Below are 23,035 nucleotides of genomic sequence, written 5' to 3' on the forward strand. Positions count from 1 at the left end.
CTGGGCGTTTTCCCAGACCCGGAGGCTGGAAGCATCTTGCGGGGAACGACCTTCACCCACGAGAACATCGCTCCCTTCTGCGAAGGCCTCTAGTGCTACCGGTCCGCTAAAGAAACAGCTTTATGTCTAGAACACTAGAATTTGTGGGATGTTAGCCAAGGCCAGATAAGCCCACAAAAAGGCTCATTATTTTTGCGAAAACTAAAAAAGTCAAAATAAATAAATCCCCAGCTTGTTAAACTCATTTTCTGTTCTGGACAGGCTCACTAGTGATGGGAGTGCCCAAATGCTTCTGTTTTCCTTTTAGTTTTGTTTTTTTTTTTTTTTTAAAGCAGTTTTCCTAGCTTGCGGTTCACAGGCCAGCGAGTAAATGTATTTGTACTTTGCAGCACATCCCTATACAGTCAGGGCTCGATCCTGCCAAGCGCAGGTACCCCTGGCCCGGCCCACTAAACCAGCACCGCACGCTTGAAGGCAGAGGGGTAACGGGCAGAGGCTGCTCCCGCGCCTAAACTCAAGGCTGCGCTCGCTGATGTGCTGGCCGGGGGCCAGACAGCTCAACGTCTTACCCAGTCGATCAGACAAATTGTCTCGATGGCTGTTTTTCCATCATTCCCGTTGCCTTACTAGCAAAGTACGCCCTGCTGAGAGCATAATCTCCTTTAAGTGTTCCCTCAATACGTATTTCATCAGGTGACAGAGCATTCCAGTCTATCAGGTACGCGTATGCAAAGGATCTGAAGTGCTAACTAGAGACATTTATTTCTATGGAAGAACATCTCTCAAATACTTAACAAATCCCCAACACCTATACAATGTTCAACTGAATTTGAGGTTTTGACACACAGAAGAAGAGAAATAAGGCAGCAAACTCCATCTGCAACGACCTCTTTTGTCTTAATATTGCTAGAGCTCTTCCAAGCGCGCAGGCGAACAGCCGAGCGACTGCTCACCCTGTACCAAGTGCAAGGTGGGGAACTATAACAGATGGAATTTCTTGCCAAACTCTGAAGTGTTTTGATTCGGTAAATAAATTTATGAGAACTCGGTTATCTTAACCTACTTTTGTGCAAGAACAATCTTGCCTTAAAAAAAAATTAAAAAAAAATCAACAAAAACTCCCCAAACCCAACATATGAGGTATTCATCACAGGAAACCCAAAGACTCTTTTTGAACAGGTATCAAAATACATACATATACAACAATTTTTTTCTGCTGTCACAGTGCACTCTAATTATTTAATCACTTTAATTGCAACAAAATATCCAGTACAGATAAAGTGAGAGAGTTTGATCATGTCCCACTGCTTTGACATGAAGAACAAATTTACAAGTTATAAACTGCGAGCCTTTGGATTACCTTAGAGAGGCAGAAATTTAGCAATCATTAAAGCACACTGCTCAATTCCCAACTAGGGAAATAAAACATAAAAGGTTAGAGCTTCAGAAACTATTAAGATTGATCACCTAAAATCGTATTTTATTTTAAAAGTTTTGCTTTGGATTATTTCAATCCAACATCTGATGAACAAGAATCCTTTGTTCATACAAAGCACTATCAAACAGACATACATTATTCCAGTTATCAAACACTTCTTGTCTTTATATTTGACACAAACATTACATAAAAGTCATGAAAGAATTTCCATGGAAGAGCTAATATTTCTTCTGAATATGAAGATATGAAGTAACATTGATACCTCCCCAAGCAAACCACTGTGTCGTCCTTGTCCACTCTACATCGGTCTCTCCTACAAGACGCCCACCGGTTTTGCAGGGAGCGGTGCTGACATTTCCAGTTTCTCCTTCCCACCTCTCCTGCAACGACTGGTCATAAAACAGTTGTGGCAAATGTTCTCTCAGCCTTGTATGTTCACAGAGTGAAGCAGACAAGCTAAAAGTTTCCTTTTTTTTTTTTTTTTTTTAATTCTCCCCTGTGTGTGTGCGTGTGTGAATTTTCTGCTGGCTGGCCAGACCCAGAGCACGTGGAAGAGGAAGGACGATCTTCAGCCTGCCATATTGCTTGCTGTAAGTGTAAGTGTCAATCACAGTGCACACCAAAATTCCAGTTGAGTTGCTCAATATACAAGTTATCCTGCTAAGCACATTCCCCTTGACAGTAGGATTGTCCCAGAGCTGTGGATGCTAGAGATAAGCACAGTAATTCACATACAGACAGTTGCTGTTACAGTAACCTGAAGTCTTTTTTCTCTCTTAATTTCCATTCATACTTCAGACCTCGAAGACAGAAAAGAGCATCTCCTCCAAATGTGCTGTGCGTGGCTGGACACTTATTCTTAGAAACATGAATGCTAGGCATAAAAATATGAAGAAAATAAGGCATTACAAATGAGTCGAAGTAAATTTACAGAGATCCTGCTCTTGACACAGATTAACTTTGGTCGTTCATGACCAAAAAGAAAACAAAACCAAAAACTCCCTACTTAAAGTAAATGCCAGAAAGTTCTGCCTGAGCAAAAAATTACAAGTTTAATTCTACTTTTCCCCAAAAGAACAAGTGATTCCTTGGTGGTAGAAGTCCATCAGAACCTGAGAGCAAAGGTCGCTGGTCGCACTGTTGGGGATCTTCCCCTGCGAGAGGAACAGGGTAAGGTCCAGTGACAGTCACACACGTACTGCGGTGCTTCCCAAGGGGAACTGCTGCTACAGATCAGCTAAGGAAAAACGAGTAATAGGCGTGTTCTCACTGAAATCTTGCCGGTGTTCCCCAATTTTCATATGTTCTTAATTTAGGGCACAGAGGAAGTTGGTCTTTTCAAAAACCATCATTAATATGGATATATTACATCTGTAGAGATGGGGGTGTGCGCATGGGATGGACAGGGACACAGTAAAACCCTGTTCATTTCTCTGAGTAACATCCTAAATGAATCAGAAGAGTACATTGAAGAAACCGTTCTTAGAAATGGAAGTTTTGTTTCTTCTTTTTTAATTACTAAGTGCCAATTAAAACAACATTGCAGTCACAAGGAAGCTAAGTGGGAGAAACCCACAAATTTAAAAGAAACTCAGCTAAACGGGAGAAGAAAATTATTTTTCTTATCTTGTCCTTGCCTGAATTTATTTGATGAAAACATAAGATGTGCAGCTTTTTTTAAATCCCAGAAAAGTTTGGGAACAAGGTGAACTGAGGGTCAGCCAGTCTCTCCTCTCTTGCAGGACCACGAGATCTTCTTTACTGTTGTAAGTGGTACATGCCTTTTTTTTTTTTTAAATTAAATAAATGTTAGCATTGTGAAAAATTCTCAGTAGAGTACAAAAGAGTTCATGCAGCCTGCTAGTGGCTGAAGCATTTGCTGCCTACCATATAAATACAAATACTAAGAATTCATTCACATGTCTGTGGAGTCCTATGGAGGCATGCCAGTCTACCAACGAACACGTAGGGAAGCCACTCCAGAAGCTGCATGCTGTCACATCACCGTCCCCAGCAGCGTTTCCTACACCGCTCTATAAGAGCGGAGGTCCCTAAAGCAGTTCACAGCGGTCACAGCCACCGACCGAAGCATTTGCAACCAGAAAGAGGGAGAAGATACAAAGCTTGAGAACTTCTGATTGAAGTTTTTACAGTGCTTGTAACTGGGATTTTGGTAAGGATCCATCTTGATATATGATCAAAACAAGAACGTGTGCGTTAGTAAATGAACTCCCATCAGAGTACCCTTAGTTTTCAAAAGTTAACTTGTTTTTACATTCAGTCTCCTGAGACCACACACCACATCATAGCCTATGGGCTGAAAATTACACTGAAAAACAATGAAGCTGTTTTTCAATATGGGAGAGCAAAGGGGGAAAACAGCTAGATTGTCCGTAAGCAACAACTGGGCTCTTTCTTATGTTCCTAAACCTCAGGAACATGTTTGTTTATATTTGCACAGACACATATTACGTATAACTCCACAAAATCTAAGAGTGTTCCAGAGTAAACTATTTTTCATGACAAGTGTCGACTAAAGGATGAGGCTGGATGGCCAAGAGCTTTGGCCCTGGGGGGAGGAATGAGGGAGCAAACAAACAAAACCAGAGGATGTGATGGAAGTCGAGACAGACCCTTAACCACCGTGGCACCAGCGGGCGACATAATAATAATAGTAATAATGCACAAGAAACAGGCATGTCCAAGCTCCACGTAAACAGTGGCACCAAAACATGCAGTAGACTAAAATCTATCCTATTGTTTCCCTGTGATAAATGAAACACAGAATATATAAGTCACTACACCAGTATTCAGAACATGATGCCACCAAACATTTCTTTCAGTGGCCAAACACTTGAACAAGGCATCAACTAGAAACCAAGATCCAACTCATCGCTTTTTACGTGTTTTCCTCCTCAGCTTCACAGTGACCCGATACTGGATTTCCTAAGCGTGGCATGAACTGTTTTGCCTTACGAACATCACTGATGCGGGTACATGGGACAAGGTTGTTAGCACTTAGTTTACTCCCAGGAAGTGCTCCCAGCAGTAAGGAGCAGTTCACAACTAACCTTCAGCAAAAGTTCAAAAAAATTAGTTAAATAGGAATTTTAATGTCTTTAACAGCGTCTCTTCATCTGAAACAATACAGTTATATCCACAGAGCAGCATCAAGTTTATCAGACAGTACAGGACTTGTCAGTAGGCTGCTGAGATGCAGAGGAGGCAACGCCGGGGCTCGTGGCGTTTGTTTTGGGGAAAACTGTAGGCTTCGGCCGAGTTGCCGGAGGTTTCACCTGGGTGGCCATTTTGACCGACTTCACTGGCCTGAAGGTGCACGGTATGTCGCCGGCTGTGCTAGCGCTGCGCTGGAAAGCTGGTTCAGTGTCCTTGAGGATCTGAGTGTGCAGAGGGCTGGAAGGTTCAGAGGTGGGGGCCACCACTGGAGACGTCTTCAAAGGCTCCAGGGTGTCGAGGACAACATCTGGCGTGTGCTTTACGCTGCTTTGCCTTTCCAGCTCCCGCAGCTCGTTCAGAGCAGAGTTCATAGTAGCTTCAATATCCTGCAAACACAAAAGAGAAACCGAGTGAATAACAGAACCCAGACACATAAATACAGAGATAAAAGTCAGTCTTTGAGAACGACGTATTTGTTTTCAGCCTGTAAACACCAACACTCAAATCAACTGGCGGGTCAAGGACCTTTAGGTGTCAAAGTGAAACCCATGCCAAACTACACAGCATTACATACTGAAGCCAATAAGCAGTAATATTTTCCATCAACAGGAAGCAACATAATTGCCAGCACTTTCTCGATGCTAATCTGGTCCTAACGCTGCTTGGACTTCAAAGACAAGTACAATCCCAAAATGCAGCAATGAAGAGAAAAGCATGTCATTCAAAGTATTAGGATCCCTTCTTGTACTTTATTTGGCACGTGAGATTCAGAAGAGTAAATTCTTGAAGAAAGGATTGATGATTTTGACACTGGCTGGTGGGCCACACACCGAATACTGAAATCTTTGTGTGCTCTTGCTGCCTCATTGGTTTTCCTGCTCTCCAAGTTGTCTTCCCTTCCCAGAAAGGTATCACACAGGACTCAAAATGTTAATGTTTTGGAAAACACAAAGATATCAGAAACATATACAGAAATTCAAGTTGGCACTTCTCCTTCCTCTTATAAAGTATTACAGTTATTAACAAATAAATATAAACAGAACTTTGAGATAAAAATGTGGTTTTTTTTGTTCTCAGCTGTAGCAGGACCTACAAGTTTGCTACAGCCCGCGCTGCGGAGCCCACTGGTGCAGAGAATTCACTGGAGAGCAGAAGAGCTCAGCCTTTCTGTGACTCACAGTTTGGCTACAGCTTTTTAGCTTCCTTAGAGGTTTTTCAGGGGGTGGGGAAGGTAAATCAGTCAAGGAATGGTGGAAGAAACCAGAGACAGTAATCCGACACCTCCGAGTCTATCTTGAGGCCAGGCAGATTTTACTTATGAAGTTAGGGAAAATATGTAAAATGCATGATGATTATTAGATGGTGTTTGAACAGATACTACAGGAAAGAGAAACACTAATTTAACACAGCCCCCCCCTTTCTTTTTTTCCCCCCGACTCTTCTCCAGTGAAAACAATGGAGTTAACGTTCTGGCAGGAAGAGGAGACAGAACAACTTCAGTTAGAACTTAATTGAAAAAACAAAAGAAACTGATTTATGTCAACCAAAGCCTTGGAAGGACAAGGAACTATGAAGACACCAAAAACCGTATATTATAATTCCACTGGAATAAGGGGGCTAAAGATATTTCATAATGGCAAAACACAACTTTCCATCAGAGTATGTATCACATTTTTATTTGGACCTTATTTACTACTTGACATTGCTGTTTTGTCAATAAAAATGATGTTTGACTTTCACCGATCTTCCCCCAGCTCTTTAGAAACCTACAAACTCCTGAACCAGGCAGAGAAGTCAGCTCTCCCAGGGCTGGCTTTGTAATCCGAGACCCAAGCATTCCTTGGCTTTAGATAGATCCATCACATACTGAAAACAGTTGGTACAGGCAACATACATGTGCAGACACATCTAACAGCTTGGAGTGGGAGAAAGGGAAGATCCTTCATGGAAGAGGGAAATCTGTAACATTTACATCATTCACCCTGTTAGTAGCTGCCACTTGTTCAAATCTGACTTTCAGTTGTTTTCTGTTCTACTTGTGAAACCACAGACGCACGGATGCGAAGACACCACTCGCGTTTGTGTTAACGACGCTCACTGCTGTGGCAGCTTACAGTCCCAGCCACGGGGACGGGACGGATCTCTGCGTATAGAGACGCAGAGAATACGCACAGAGACGAAGAATCTGTAATCAACCAGTCTGTGTCAAAATTAGCAAAGATGAAGAAAAATACTAAGAACACCTTTCCCTTTAAGCTGCACAGAAGGAATTTGAGAAGATGGTTTCCTTGTTGTCTGGTCAGCGTGTGGAGTCAGTCCCAAAAGCAGAGCTCTTTGCAAAGTTAAAACACAGCTGCATACGCATCGGTAGCCTGCCCTCATTTCAAGGCACTTGTCTAAATAACTAACGAACGAAAACTAGCAGTATTATGTTCAAAGTTGGTTTCTAATCACACACTGAACCCTGTAAGCATATAAAGATGCCACTGTGAGCACTGTACAACTCAGCAGCCTGCTTTTATTTTGACTGTACTACTCCATATGCTTCCAATGCCTAACCACAGGCAAGTTTGCACAACTGACAGGAGAATGTTAAATTGACACTAAATACTTTACTTTTCTCATGTCTTGAAGTTATGATTGTTTAATTTTTTGCTGACAGCTTTGGAATCTGTGTAACTTTCTGAAACGGACGTTTTTATTGTTGAAACTAAATTCTGAATAACGAACGGGGCCAAGTTTTTATGGAGGAAGGACCTGACTGTTTATCTTCACTCATGAAAGCAGCCTCAGTGACTTGCACAAAGCGAGGTTGAGAGACTAGACTCAAGCTGTGGAGTAAGTTAACATTGCATTGTGAGAAGGGAAGGGACACGAGATTAAATCAGACTTCGCATTAAAACATCTCATCGTATCCAACACCCTTTAAGTTTCCAAAACAAATCTTTAAGGCAAGGCACTCCTATTTACCTGTGCAATAACTTCAGGGTCCATGGGCCGATGGTTGTTGAAGCTCTTGGACCTCCCTGCTGTCACAGTTTTCCGGATCTGCGGGCTGTCTATCCTGTTCTTCAGAGACGAGTGTCGGCTGATAGAATTGAGGCTGCCATGGCCACTGATGGAGCATTTATCTGGAACCTCCTTGGGAAGACTTTGGCTCATAATGGGCTGAGATGAGGGTCTGGAACCGGCTATGGCTCCTGGGGAGGCTGGTTCTGCCATTGAACTACCTAGTCCATGGCTGTCACTTTGACGGAAGGCTCTTCTGATGCTGCCTGACTCTGGTTTCTTTCTTTGCCTTCAGTCACAAAAGCAAAACAAGTCAATACAAGCAGATACACATAACGGGCTGTAATTTGAAGATATCCCCCCAAAACAACACAGAGGACAACGGGAAGAGACATAAAGATACCCAGATTACAAATACACCCAGGATTTTAGGAGTCATTGTGAAACAGTAAAATTATCAATCATTCCAGTTTAACACTTCTAACAACAGGACTAAGTTTCTGGCAGCTGTGCACATTCATAGCAAAACCAGAAAACTTGGATGGAATGTAATTAACTTGGTCAAGAAGAAAAGAATTTATATTGAACAAAAAAAACCCTCTGTGCCATCAACAGGTTTTGATGATGTGTTTTTATTACATTAGAAGAGCAGAGCTACAATTTTTGACTGGAGGACACAGTATAAGTCTACTAAGCTCCTGGCCCAAGGCATCAAGTGATTATTTTCAGAGATTGGCAAGCAAAGAACCCCTTAGTTTGGGGTTAATGATAGTTTCCAATATTTGCTGGTGGTAACAGATGTTTCTTTTTCATTGCTTTAGCAGGACCATGAGGCATTATCTATGTAGGGCTACAGATATAACAAAAGATGATGTCAAATGGATGAGCTGGTCCAAACAATTTAGTTTCTACCCCAGCACCATGCGGTCTGACAGCACGATTCCATTCAAATCATATGAAGGCCAATGCAGCAGAATACTTTATGCCATAGGTCTGAAGCTTGGCATCCATTATACAGGGAAGGATCCATTTATATATAGCACCAGCCCCATGAATAACTGCAAGAAAGTGTTAACTCCAGTAGGATTTTGGCATCCAAATAATAATTCAGTGGGTGGCACAACTGTCATTGCGAAACCATCTGATTTAATTTTGCCCAAGTCTGTTCACACATAGGTCAGAAGATTCATTCCTAAAGAAAAAACAACAAAATGAGTCTTATGCTACTATTGCTAAATATCAGTTTCCCTAGTAAAGGGAAAAAAACTGGAGTGGACATTACCCAGGCTTCTTAAAAACACTACATACAACACTACCAAAGCCAGCAGATGGTGAAGCTCCAACATAGCTCTGTTCGTTATACAAATCTTTCCGTAACTGGCAGAATGGCATACTTCATTGGTTCATACAATAAATATCATAAAAGAAAGCCCAGATCCCAAGCTGATGCAGATTAACATAGCTTCACTGATACCAACGGAGCTCTGCCGACTCCCATAAACTAAGGACCAGGCTCTGTGTAGGACATTAGCAGGTCCAAACCTTGAAAGAGGATGCATTTCTGTTAATGCCTTTATAGACTACATTCTGTTAAATTAACCGAAGGTTAAAAATATCTGCTCCCATAAAACTGTAATTATCATATTAATACCTTCACTGCACAATAGAGAGACATGGTTTTTTTAATACTAAGGAAATAATCAGAAGGATATGGGGGATAAGTCTGCCCTAGAATAATTAAATAACAGATCAAGAAATTTAGTCTGTTACTAGCTTAATTTCCTAGGTTTTTTATTATGTTGAGTGTTGGCTGAAGTAGCAATTTCTGGTTGAGGAGGTAAAGTTAGAGCAACAGGGAGGTGTGTTGTTTCACTGCAAGCATATGGTTAGTAACCCAAGGTGAGAAGTACTGGAGAAACAAAAGAATGCTACGGGCAATGCCAGATGGCGGGACTTAAGGTATGTCATTTAGCACAAAATATGACACTAGTTTCTGAAGAAATTGTCCCTCTCCCCATAAAACAAAACATGTTAAATGTAAATAAGACATAACAAATCACAGAACATAACAAGGAACGGGATCACACGATTACAAGAACTCACTCCGCTATTCCCCTCCCTTTGTCTGTGTGCTTAGCTTATAAAATAGGACATATTTGGGAAAACGGGAACAGATGGCACCTTGGGGATAGGGAAGAGAAGCCAGTGGGATTTTAAATGAGCACTGGCCACACTGGTGACACAGACAGAGAGGACAGCAACACGTGAGCAAGTTAGAAGAGGGGGAAGCAGAGAATAATGGCAGCAGCGCTCATTAGTTAACCTTTTCCAGGGAAGGAAATATGTTACTGGACTCATCACCAAGATCTTTACAGTTAAGTAAAATAATGCAAGGCTGTTCTTACTTGTTGATGTTTGCAAGGTAAATATCTGCGACGTGACCCCCACTTGGGCAACTGGCACCAGCTCTAGCAGTCACTTTTTCTTCCGGTGGCTCAGAATTTATTTCTATTTCAGACTTCGGACTGGATCTTTCAGAGATACCATCCTCACTAGGAAGGAGGAGGGAAGGAAATCACAACCAAAACTGGACCAACACCACTGAATTTCAAATACAGCACTGTGTATGTAAGCATACGTACAGGACAACAGCACTGTGCTAGCATCTTTCTCTTAAGAATCATTACATATCTTTCAAATGAGAGAGCCTGATTTCTGCGAGCAACCTGGAGATCCCAGCTCTGCATCTTTAACAGGCTGGCAGCACCAGAACAATTTTTATATCGTGCCTCCACATACGTGGACACCTAATGCCTCTGCTTGTTTCAAGAGGACTCCCTTTTTGCAGGGAAGGTCAAAGGATGAACTCTCCCCACCTGGTGTCAACACCTTGACACAAACACTCCATTCCACACCTGAGTTTTAAGCAAGCCCATCTTGCAGATGGGCTTAAAGTGTAACATACGTGTCTTGAACGACGATATACTGATGAGGAATAAGGCCGTCAATTCCATTGTGGCGTCCCTCCCACCAGTCATCTGAGGCCCGCTGATAGAGTAAGAGAGAAGCTCCTTTTTTAAAGGACAGCTCTCGTGCAGTCCTGCCAATGTAGTCGAACTTCGCTATTGCTTCTATGGGCTCACACTCTAGGAGATAGAAGGGAATAAACAATAATTCACTAAACACTTGGCCTCAGGAAAGTATTCAACAGTTTAAACCTACCATAAAACAGCTTATGAAGAAAGCATGGAAGAGGATAAAGTGTTGCTTCTTAAGGCAGCAGAGGGTTGAAGCAGTAAGATTCAGAGGGCAACCCCTATAATATGAGGATGTTGCAATTTCACCATTTACCTAATCTCTACGTGGTGGACACATTCACGTTTTCCAAGTCATAAACCCACTTACAGCAATTCAAGTGTACAAAGATGGAAGTGGCAATGGCAAAATGAGTATCTCATTAAAATAAAAAAAATTTCAAAGCTGGGTAGCAATCAGCTATGTTTCAGACAAAAATCTGTGTATGGTATGCTTTCTAAAAGGCAGCTAAACTAAACCTCCTGGGCAGGCAAGCAGGAGTTGTTATTAGCATTTAGGGAGGGAAACATCCTCTGATTCCAAGCTGCTTCAGAATAAAGCATCTATTCAGAGGGAAATTTCTGCTGCCTGTGAGGTTCACCTGACCCAGGAGACCGGATTCTGGCACCGTGGGAGGCCGTGCTATTCATCGAACTGTCATGGAAGCTAAGGAAAACATTCAGTGCCTCCACCACTGCGGTTTGTGCAGCGATCAGGAGAGCAAGCGGCTCCCCCGGGCTCCGTACAGCTGGGCTGCGCCGTCCACGCCGAGCGCAGCAGCACTGCGCCTGGAGCTGCACAACGTGCTCCAAATCTGACTGCTCCGACTTGAAAAGCTCACAGAAGAACTACAGCCATGCTGTGTCTGCAACCAGCCACTAATCCGGGTCCCTGTAGGACTCTGATATTATACAGAGGGACAATATGGGCATTTAGACACTCAGGAAAATCAATATGAAATTCATGTGGATTATTTTTAAGACTTAGAAAAACCTGCCGTTGGCTGAGTCTAAATATATATTAAGCCAGTTCCCAATTCTAGGCAGGAATCAGGGGAACAGAGATGAGCTCAACCACACAGCCCCAGTGGACTTCAGCCTCTAATTACTTTAAAGGAGCTTTAACACAGCCAAGCGGTCCATGGAAATTGAGTTCTTTCCTGGAGAAAGAGATTTGTGGTTCCTCTTCCTGGACAAGGAAAGATATGCCATTTCATACAGAGATCTCCTCTGCATCACGGGAAGCTTCTACAGTGCAAGAGCCAGCCAAAAAGGACTGGAAGGCCAAACATGAGCCACAGCTTTTACAAGTATTCCTTGGGAGAGCGTATGCTCAAGAATTAGGTCTCCAAGGCTGCCCATAGGCAGGCAAGGGAGAAAATATATAGTGTAAATCCATCTGAGCAAGCTGATGCTGCAGTACCACTGTCTCATCAGCCGGTCTGAGAGAGCAGAGCAGAAGCATCCCCCACTAAAGAGCCCCATCAGCATCTGTAGGTACAAAGCACGAAGTGACCGAGCACGGAGGACAATCACAGCAACAGGATCTGCTAGATCGACCCCCAACAATTAATTTCTCCATTATTAAATCAGACAGCTCAGAATTCTGTCAAATCACACATTTCAGGTAAGCCTGTGGTCAGCCTCACACGAATCCCGTTATCAGCCCTCAGCAACTTGCAAAGAGATTTGCAAGGGTGAGAAAAGCCTGGCCCATGTTTGCAGCTTGCAACAGCCGCCTTGCTCCAGACTCCCCAAAGCACATGGTTATCTGGTTTGGGCTCCTTCTTTCCTCTTGCTGGTTTTGCCTCTAGAGCCAGCTTCTTCATAACACTAAAAAACCCGATAATGCTGTTTTTTGGTGTCCCCCTCCATTTATGAAGGGGATGGGAGTGTGGTTTTGTAAATTCCATCTGTTTCATTAAGAAGTGTTTATTGTTCCAGATGAGTGCAGCACTCAGGTTTCTTATGTTTCCAATTTGCTTTTTAGGACTCTGGCTTTCGTCCAGAGAAGTGATTTTAGACTCTAATTTCCAGTAGCTTTTTCCTACTACGCTTATGCTCGGAGAAGAAAGCTGTGCGAATAAAGAGCAATAAGGCTAAGCCAAACAATTACCCCTGCCAGTCTGACAGCCTGTGCAGGAAAGCAGCAGTTTAAAATCTTTCCACTCATACACATAATTTAATGGACATACAGCCTGCTTGTCTTTCAGCATTTCTGACCTCTTATGCCTGTCTCAAACCGGAGTGTCCACTCACTCGTACAGCGAGGCTGACGGTGAACAGCAGGGATGCTCTGCGAAACACGACCTCTCCCCCCACCCCAAAACCGATTCCTTCCTTCAACGAAGGCATCTGGGATGACAGCTTTACTTCGAGAGGACTAGTGCCAGCCTCACAAAAGAGCTAAAGGAGCAAGTGCCTGGTCGCATCTAAAGACTGAAGGAGTGAGAAAAACCTAAGAACATCCGTCCCACTGAGTCGCGGAGCTGTACGCTGCACTTCTGACAAGTACGCCCGAGGTGTGACGCTGCACAGCTCAATTAGAAGGACATGAGACTCCTTAGTTAACCAGACCTTGTTGCTCCCTGAAAAAGATAGAGGCCCAGCTCCCTCCTCTGCTTTGGTGCCAAACGCTCCCTCCCAAATGCTTCCTATGGAATATTCCATGTAGGTTGCAGAACTCCATCCAAAACTTCTCCAAATTTTACCTTGCTCAGGGGCCCCACATGATCTAGTTCCAGAGGCCGTAAAACAGTGTCCTTCTCTAATCTCTAACTGCTCATTTTCCCATCTTTGTGCCCTCACAGCTACATGAGCAATCTAAAAATCCCATGCAGAAACAATGCAAGTACACCCCATGGTGTTTCAGCCTGCAGGCTTTAGTCCCCGGCTTTACAGATGCTGGAAGAGTTAGCCTTTCCTTCATTACAGCAATGAAATTGCTCTTTATTTAGGTACAAACTCAAAAAGGACATGTTTTCATGCATTTTTAAGAAGCTAACACTTTTCAGAAAGAACACGCTGTTCAAGACAGACAGCGAACTCATGGTTCATTCCCATAGGCTTTATGTTTCCTCCCAACAACCTTGGTGAGGAGTCGCTGTGACAGTGCTTGACCTTGCTGAGGGAGAACTGATTTTCCAGTGTTTCTAGCAGTGCTCAGCATCATTTCGTTTGTTATTGGTGTGTGAACACCATGAAGGCAGCAGGAGCACAGCAATGCCATGGGAAAGGTTTGTTAGGCAACTGCTGGAGGAAAGAGAGCAAAAAGCAGCACAGGAGCACGTGGCAGGGCTATTGAGCAAATTCCTAAAGACCAGCTCAAAAAGGATGCCACCTAATTTTAAGGGAATGCTACCTTCTTCCCACCTGTACAGCTGAGGCCATCACAAGTAAAACCATCGCAGAACTTTCTGTAGACAATTGCAAGGGGCCAAAACCTAAGGATAAAACCATATTCTGTCCTGTTCTGGTCAGTCTGCTTTACATGCTGGTCAGTATTCTGGGGATCCCTGTTTCACATCAGTAACACAATCTTTTCCTCTGCTCTGGATGGAGCTCATGTGCAGCTGTTCCCCGTCGCAGAAAGAGGCTTTGGAAGTATCAACAGACACGCCAAGACCACGGTGTCACCTTTTCCTTAGGAAATAGCATGAAATTCTCAGCACTGGCACCTCTTTTTTCACTGATCAGACAAGAAGGGTAACAGAGTTTGCCAAAGACGACCCAAAAAACTAGAGAGGCCACCAGGACCCCCTAGCCTAAAACCTGGCTCCCAGTGGAAGACAGTTTTTGATTTTATTTTGCTTGCTTCCTTAAAGCAGAAGCACTGGGCCTTAAGGCACTCAACAATTCCCTTGCCAAAGCTACCGAAAGGGGAAATGCCTGGCACACGCAGAGGGGAGCAGGAGCGCACGCTGACACGTATCCAGCCTTTGGCTCTACACTTTCTCCATGACTTCCAACTCTAAGATCTTTCTAAGGTACAGATGAGCTCAAACAGTCATGCAAGTGTGGAGTGTGTCTAGGCCTGCTGCTAAGATAAGATACCCTTGAAAGAGAGATACTTTAAAAATAGTCAGGTAACTTCTAAAGATTCCTGTTGATCCCAGACCTTTTTACTTCTTGGCATCAAATGCTGCATGTGATGTTTCAAGTGACTATTCTGATCTAAACTCCACCTGGATCTAACTTTGAACTTAAATTGCAAGGCACTATCTCCTCTGCCTCTCCCACAGCAGGTTGCACCAGTTAACCAAGGAGTTAATAGACTTTGCATACCATCATCACTGGTGTGGTGTTCAGCTGTAACGTCCTGAACCGAGTCTTCTGTTGAGGCTCTCTCTCCGTGAGGACTTTCGCTACAACAGAAGGAAAGAGAGAAGATGCTTTACACTGGTAGAAATTGGATTTCCTCATTTACAAAAATCAGAGATAACTTAACTAGGAACATCCATATCGGATGTCAATATCTGCGTTCCACTGTGACAGACACTTTGCAGATGCATTTGCACATACTGAAGTCAGTCTGTCTAAAAATCAAGCTAAGTTCCTACTTGATCAAGCAAACCGAACATCTTCATTAACCTTCTTGTATGCTATCAGGAAAGTCCAACTTCAGATCTTACAACCTGGACCTCTGGAGATGTTCAGAAGTCAGCTAGCAGCAGCATGTTGGGTCTAGCTTCTCTCTGCCATGCCAAAATTATTCCCTCAGCTGTATAGTCCATTGCTCTAATTAGCTAATTAGATGACTGATGAGATAGCTGCCGCTTCCTGGAGGAAATTATTTCTCAATTCATACTGATATTTCCAGGTCTGAGTTTGTCATCTCCCTCCTTCCCTTTTATCACAATCTTAAATGTCCCATTCATTTAACTGAGTGACTCCCATAGCCAGATTAATTGCTTGGAACCTTTTATTTACAGAGCACCTAAACCACCAAGAGTACTCATTAATGTTTTGCATGAAGAAAAGCTTTGAAAGGATCAATAGACAACAAGTGGCAACCAAAGGTTATGTTTTTGTCAGAAGCTACACGAGCAGTTCCCTCAGGACAGGAGCAGAAAGGAAACTGGAAGAGGATCCATTGCCTCTCCCAAGCAGCTCCGCAGACCTGCAGCCAGCTGGCAGCGCTGCCTGCCTGCCCTGCCTGCTCGTCTTAGAAGAAAAAAAGTGCTCACTCCTCATCTTACCAGATGCTGTTGCTGAAGACAAAACGCGTTTGCTGCACTCTTACACTGTAACTCATTAGAAGCGATTTTTAATTCTCTTAACACAGTAATAACTTCATCCCTTGTTTTGGCCTTGCAATGGTTAAAGTAAGTGGTCACAGATGTAAAGTGCTCTCCCTTTGGTAATCTACCTCCTATACTCTTTTAAAGGAGAAAAAAAAAAGAAAAAGGAGAAGGGGTAAAATGTTTGGATAATTCTGGCATCTCATTATGCTTAATCCACATGACACGAAGCTGCCCCACCATCTTCTGAGTCAGTACCTCAGGAATCAACCTTTCCCATCCTTTGCAAAGCCTTTATGCTAGTTAATAAAGTTTACAGAAGAATTTGAAGCCAAATGGAGGTCCCAAGAGGAACACAGCATTGAGGGCTAAAGTTTCATGCAGACTGTGAAGTAATGTCGCGTACAGCCAACGCTAAAGATCCAAATACTGCATAAAGACCACGTGCCTCCTCCTACCCATGCCTCCCAACAGCACTTTCCACCAAAAAAACCTGTCCTTGCTGCAGGCTCAGTCTCTCTGTCACGTGAGCCCTGGGGATGCCGCAGTGGTTAGTGCTAGGCTGCTGGGTTTCACCCCGAGAGCTCCAAAAGTGTAAGCAATATATACCACCAGAGGAATGCAATGCAAGTTGAGCATCTATAAGCTATCTTCTTCCCTGCGATTCCAATGGTCTCACTTGCTGGTATGCAGGACTCCTAGACTCTCCCCATGCTGTCCTTGTGCAGTCTCAGATGGACAGGCAGATGCAGCACAGTCCTAGGCTTGACTCAAAGGCAGTATCCCAAAGATGCCTGCAGCACAGCCCTGAATTTGTCATAAACTCTGAACCTTGCCCTACCCTCCTCTGCCCGAGGCAAGCTGTTTGAAAGCTCCTCGGCAGCTGCCGACTCGAAGCGAGTGCTGCTCGCAGCGAAAGCGCAGGCACGGAGGCGCAGAGCACACGAGCCGTGGCGTCAAGCCCAGGCAGCCTCCACGCCAAAGCACCGCCTGCGAGTTCCCCGGCACAAAGACGACTCAGCCCAGTGAAGTGGCACCGGGAGATCACAAACATAGCACGCTCCATTCCCTGATGAATCAGCTGAACGACAAGGATTCACTCTGCTACTTGCACGCTTTGTGGCAAGGAGCCCTATGGGCAATAACTAACAACTATCTTAACACCGGGGCTATGAGAAGGCTTGAATGGGAACCAGATGCTTCCTCCTGGCTTTGAGCAGTCTCCCTTCCTTGCTTCTACCCTTCTCTGCTTAACAGGGTCTCAGGTCAGGGTGGTTAGGGAGAGCAATGAAGAAAAACCAAATGCCTTCAGAAAATTGATGTTACCTTCCAGGACATTTTGCCTCCTATATACTCACGAAGCATCACCTGTACTGAGCGTACCGATCATTTCACATTTTTATTCCCTTTACCTTATGGGACAAAACCTCTTGTCAAAGTTAATGTGTTTCCTTAAGGTCATAAAGATTCTTAAATTTTTTTTCTCTACAATTCTTTCACATACAACATCAGCTAAAAACATCAGAGTGAAGGGTAAAATTAACAGAATTTCCAAAAGAGGCTCTGGCAAGTCTCCTGCATACAGCAGTTAGTATAGAGGAGCCTCTCCTCACCACACGTACGTGGAGTGAGCTGATAGTTAAAGCTACTCTGAAACGAGTCAGGGAAACAAGGCTAGCTCTGTCACCGGAGTGACTTCATTTAAAAATGTATTTATTTTAGTATATGAAAATAATCATTTGCATTCCTGGGACACTGGAGGAGGGAAGGAGCAGGGGGAGAAGCAGGACACAATTTAACATTCCTCATTTTCAGAGGGAGAGATCAGCTTGGCCAGTAGGAAAGAAAACACCTCCTTTCCTTCCCCCACTCCCCAACCTTCCAACCCCAGATGACAGGAGCCGCTCTGCCTGAATTGCTTCCAGATGTGGCTTTCAGACTGAACACACGGCCGGGCCTCTCGAGCTTTAAGCTGGATGGAAACGGTGATTTTGCATTCCTCCCTCTTCCCTCCCCCACCATCAGTGCTGCCCTGAAAATTAAACCATGCCACAGCTTTCTAGGTTCAGTTGCAAGTGACCCCTGCATCTGAAGCAAAGGCACTCAAGACAAGCAGGAAAAAAAAAGGCAAAAGCAGGAGAAAAAAAGAAAAAAGAAAAAAAAGAAAAAGAAAAAAGGTTGATTTTGTCAGCTACCATACCAGAACATCCAAGAAAATCCCTACACAACCTTGCTCTTCAAGATAAGTGAGCTAGGTTTGACAACTGAACAGCTACTTTCTACCAGCTTATTTCTTTTAAGTTGATGACTCTCCAGAGATACCAGAGCCATGTTCTCTTCCATAAAACAGATTTTTGAAAGGCTGGGCCAGATGCTTGAATCCAGAATTAGACAACGCAGAACGCATGACTGTAGCATGCTAATCCGTAAATAAATATCCACCCATTCATTTTCTCCTCAGTGGTATCTGTCATACCAGTAATCCTCGGTGTTTCCACCTCTGCTATAGACTGGACCCTCCAGCTCCCTTGGTCCTGGGAAGATGTTCTCATGTTGGATGATGATGGTTTTGATCAATTCATTGACATGAGCTTGGCAAGAGACTTGATCATGACCTTCAGGCACAGACATCAGTGTTGGCCCAAAGCAGATGGCTAAATTGTAGGGATCCATCATGTTCTCTTCACTGAACTGAGATAAACTGCAGAAGACAGAAGTGGGGAGGAGGGTTAACAGCAGCAAACAACATTATCATCGTCATCACCTGCTGGCGAACACACAGCTGAGCTGGGGAGCTTTGCTTTGGGCTTTCTGCTGTCTAAAGCTGATCAGCTGGGACATGAATGTTCTGGGTCCATGTAAAAAATAAGATACTGATGGCCTTTACAGAGAAATGAAATAGAAACCCCAAAGGGAGTTTGAAAGCTTGAGACTATGCAAAAAGTACCGGGTGCTGACTTTACAAAGGGAGGACATTCTTCTTTAATTAATTAAATCTTTGTCTTTAATTCTTCTGTATTATTATTATTGTTCATAGTCCAGCACTCAATACCAGAGCTGTATCAGGTCCTCTCTGCCTAAATGCACATGATCAAGAGTGCCAAGGGTTACAACCTTTCTCCAAGGCCCAGGAGCTTCTCAAGTGGGCCTTTATCGGAACTCTTCTTCAGGATTTCCCAGCAAATCTGAATCTTATAGTTTCTATATGGTGCCTTTTTTTAAAAAACACAATTTTTATCTGACCAAATTTTGTCCCAAACCTACAATTTACGCCTTTTAGGTACCAATTAAAGATTGAACAGAAAACTAAGTTCCAATACAGTTCCCCTTGAAACTCCCTGTTTTCTAGATCACTACTTGGAATAATTAAAAGCTACTGAGACTGCAAAGTCACACATTTCAGTGACTCTGGGAGTGACATCTGTGAAACAAACCCCCTGCTTTCCAAAGAGAAATAACCACTTAAATATATGGATAGGTTTAGTAAGTGTCCTGCTCCATTTTAATACAAATCTTTTAGAAAAGCCTCAAGCCCTAACATTGTCTCAGTTTAATGTAAGGAATAAGATGTCCATCAAAAGTAGCTGATGAACTGGAGCTTTACAAAAGCAGACGGTAAACTTCAGGTCTCTCTTAGGTCCAAATATTGCCTTACAGTTATATTTCTCTTTCACCTAGACAGTATTCAAAGGGCTTTGACAATATATAACCTGGTTAGGACATTTTTCCTTTATGATACTTCAGGTGTCAAGACCACATTACTAGAGGAAACTATTGACTCCTTGCTGCCAATCTATCCAATGAACCAGCCAGATGCAGTGGACTGTTGTAAAAAAAATACACCCCCTCTCCACCACTCACACTATTTAGTACAGTGCAGGTGCAGAACCCAGTTTCCAACCCTCTCATATCACTTTTTGCTTGGATTACCAGCACATTATTCACTTTCATTTCTGGAACTCCTTTGAGATTGCATTCGTATCATTGGGATGAATTTCAGCAAGGCTGAAAAGCCCAGGAAGGCAGATGCAATAGCAAGGTACTGTGGCATTTGCACCTTGAACTGTTGCTCAGATCACACGCAGCAATGTTAAGGCTGGTTCTGCCATTTATCGTGTTTATACCAAGTCCTACAGCAGGGCCATGGTGCTCTCAAGGATACTCACTGATTGAGGAACGCAAAGAGGTATCTCATTACAATCAGAGTGGTCTTCGGCAGGTTCAGAAGCACTTTCCGGATGTGAAGTGCTCTCTCTTGTAAATTATCCATTGCTGAAAGGAAGAAAGAGCATCACAGAGTCACCATATCACCATACCCACAACTTGCCACTGAGTCCAAATGCAACCACTATACTATGATGGTTCCTGTGCAAACTATCAAGAAGGGCAGCCAGCAGAGCAGCAGCAGCAGCAGGAGGAAGGAAGGGTCTGCCCATTTTCCGGATCCTCCAGTGGTGCCCGGCATGGGAACGCAAAGGCTGCAGAACCTGCTGGCAAAGCCTTTGACAATGAAGGTTCCTGAACATGTGAAACTTCACTGCAAGTTCCTTCCTAGCGTGGGAGCACTGGATGTCATCTGTTTCAATAGTTCTGGCACAATAGCTCATTCAAGTTAGCTTAGAAAGGTGGGTGTTTAAAAAAGAAATTGTATAACACTCAAAGGAAAATTAACATAGTTAAAGGGTGAGGCAAAAAGCTCTGTGTGCAGCAGCCTACTGAGAAATAAGTGGGCAGCATAAATCATCTCAGAAGGGAGAACTTATTTGGAAGCAGATTTTGCTTTTCACATAATGTGAATTCAACTCTGTGAATGCATTTATCAGGAGAAGAAAACCACGAGTCATTTTAGAAGCAGTTATCTTCTGCTTTACTTCAAAGGCTGCCACCGTAAAGGCCATTTCACTACTTGGACAACAGCATAATTCTTCAATTCTGAAGGACATGGCAACAGTCAGGCCATTTAAAATGAGGTTGTTCACATACAAAAAACACAAACAACCCTCTGCCCACCAGAACCACCTTTAGAAACCATCAAAAATGTTAACAACTGGACTGTGGCTGCCCTCATGATCGATATTCTTTAACAGGAGACAATAGATGGCCCCTCACTGTTATGCAGCAAAAAGGTATATGACTACTATCTTGCCAGCTAAAGAGAACATGCAGAAGCATGGCAGCAGACATACAGGCAGCGTGTATCTATCAACGTCAGGGAAAGCACAGAGGGCAAGAAACCCTGCTGGCGATCCCTGCTTCTGAGAGGGCATTTCTGACACCTTCTGATGAGAGGTCTTAAAAGATTATTTTTTGAAGTGGAGGTTTTTGTTGTATTCTGTTTTAAAAGAATCCTGTCACAAAGCACTGTCTCAAAAATCCATGACGCAGCCCTTAAAATCTATTCATTTCTATCTCCTTGCTCATTCATAAAAAAATTGGTATCAGAATAAGGATGGCTATAACCAGGTAAATGCCCAGACTCTGGCTAATAGAGACCAGGATACCAGTGCAACACAAACCCAACCAAAGTAACCATAAAAAGATTATTTTGGAGCCAGGGAAAAGGGGGAGGGGAAGAGAGGAAAGCAGAAGATGAGATTGGAAAAAATTAATCCTATTTCTTTTCAGATCTTCACATACTTACTGACACAGGCCATCAGGTCATGAAAGATATCCTTGGGGAAGAGAGGGTGCTCCAATCCTCGAAAATAGAGCTTCAGAACTCCTGCTATTGAATCCATGTCATGGTCATTCTGGTCCCCAGCCAACGGATCTTCCCCTTTATGACAAGCAAAGAAAAACAGGCAAGAAAAATCACAATACTGGAGAAAAGAATCAGACTGGAAGGATGCACCTCAGCTGGAGAAAAGGATTTATGCAGCACAAAGTTAATCCCACCTACTCCAACTGCACTACAACCAGCGTGAGGTAGAGAGAGATCTCTCCTGTGCATCGCAGTCGAGAAGGGAAGCCTCTGACAGCAATCCCAGGAGACCTGGGACAGCTTTCTATGAAGCAGACTACAGTCTGACACCGGAGCGCCTGGCTCACACCCACGAAGGGTGGTGTTGCTCCTAGAGAGGTAGTAACGCTTCCAGGCTCTGTGATCCAGATATTTTGGTAGGGTGTGAACTTCACAGATCCACCACGGAGGTGAACGTTTCATCAGTCCCGGAGCGGGTCTTTATGCAAACTCACAACTTCAGCTAAGGTGGAGTCAGTGCACACGCAAGAGGCCGTTGAGCATCGTGCACTTGGCTCAGCAGGATGCAGACATCTTACGTTGAACTGGGGTGGGGGGGGGAGCATTTCTGGGACAGATAATGTGTCACTGCAGCTATGCCACAGCTTTGTCTGTATTACAAAAGAAAAGATGCCCACTTAAGGAGTTGTTCCCTAGGGAAAACTCCCTATCAGATATAATTCGATTTAATGATGGGGCAATCCTCAAATTGAAGCTATATATATCCATTATACGACTGAAATTACCAAAGCTTGCCTATTATCTTAATAACACACAGGATAATAAATGGGCCACTACAAACCGGAGCATTATCCTTGATATTAACTGCCACCAAGGGCTCTGGATGAAGTAATAAACTGCAGAGACATTATTGTTAACTTTGTCAGTTCTGTATATCATATGCTTTACAGAGACAAGTGAGATGAAGAAAAAAAAAAAACCACCCCCCTCCCCAACCCCCCCACCTTTTTATTTCTGCATGGTACTGCTGGAACCACTGGCTATTTGCCCAAGATGCCTGATATTTCCTTTATTTAAAAAAGAGGTTTTCCACTCTGATATCAAGCCTTTACTTGCAGCCTATGATACACATTTCTGCTTCCTCTATTCTTGAGGATTTTAATTCTCAGGTAGATGGAGATGAAGACAGGTGAAATTAGATGCCATGTTTCATACATGTTGTACATGAAACTCCTTTCTTCCCAAAAGCAAAATAAACTTGCTATGCCTAAGTAATTACTGCTCGTCTCTTCCAACAGCAAGCATAGAAACACACTAACTATGTTCTTTTAGAGTGATGTATTCAGGGAATTAACATGAGCCCCATGGTTTTCAGTCACCCAAGCAAGAATGGGGA

At 43.4% G+C, this 23,035-nt stretch overlaps 1 protein-coding gene across 6 annotated transcripts in view; it reads right to left on the reverse strand.

Annotated features, from left to right (window-relative positions):
• Nucleotides 1-232: 232 nt before the first annotated feature.
• Nucleotides 233-23,035, reverse strand: part of SRGAP2 (SLIT-ROBO Rho GTPase activating protein 2) — a 113,638-nt gene continuing 90,835 nt past the window's right edge. For 4 of the 6 annotated variants that reach the window (XM_072886249.1, XM_072886246.1, XM_072886247.1 and 1 more), the window contains exons 16-23: nucleotides 21,580-21,714; nucleotides 20,105-20,210; nucleotides 18,415-18,639; nucleotides 14,983-15,062; nucleotides 10,590-10,770; nucleotides 10,030-10,176; nucleotides 7,586-7,913; nucleotides 233-5,001 (exon numbers count right to left, since the gene is read on the reverse strand). In XM_072886249.1, the coding sequence (XP_072742350.1) occupies nucleotides 4,618-5,001; nucleotides 7,586-7,913; nucleotides 10,030-10,176; nucleotides 10,590-10,770; nucleotides 14,983-15,062; nucleotides 18,415-18,639; nucleotides 20,105-20,210; nucleotides 21,580-21,714 (1,586 nt within the window). In that variant the 3' untranslated portion in view covers nucleotides 233-4,617. Of the gene's footprint in view, nucleotides 5,002-7,585; nucleotides 7,914-7,933; nucleotides 8,817-10,029; nucleotides 10,177-10,589; nucleotides 10,771-14,982; nucleotides 15,063-18,414; nucleotides 18,640-20,104; nucleotides 20,211-21,579; nucleotides 21,715-23,035 lie in introns of those variants that run through there. The other 2 variants (XR_012046152.1, XM_072886250.1) reach the window with 2 other exon arrangements.

Source organism: Ciconia boyciana, chromosome 23 (genome assembly GCF_034638445.1).
Source record: "Ciconia boyciana chromosome 23, ASM3463844v1, whole genome shotgun sequence".
In the NCBI taxonomy this organism is placed as follows: domain Eukaryota; kingdom Metazoa; phylum Chordata; class Aves; order Ciconiiformes; family Ciconiidae; genus Ciconia; species Ciconia boyciana.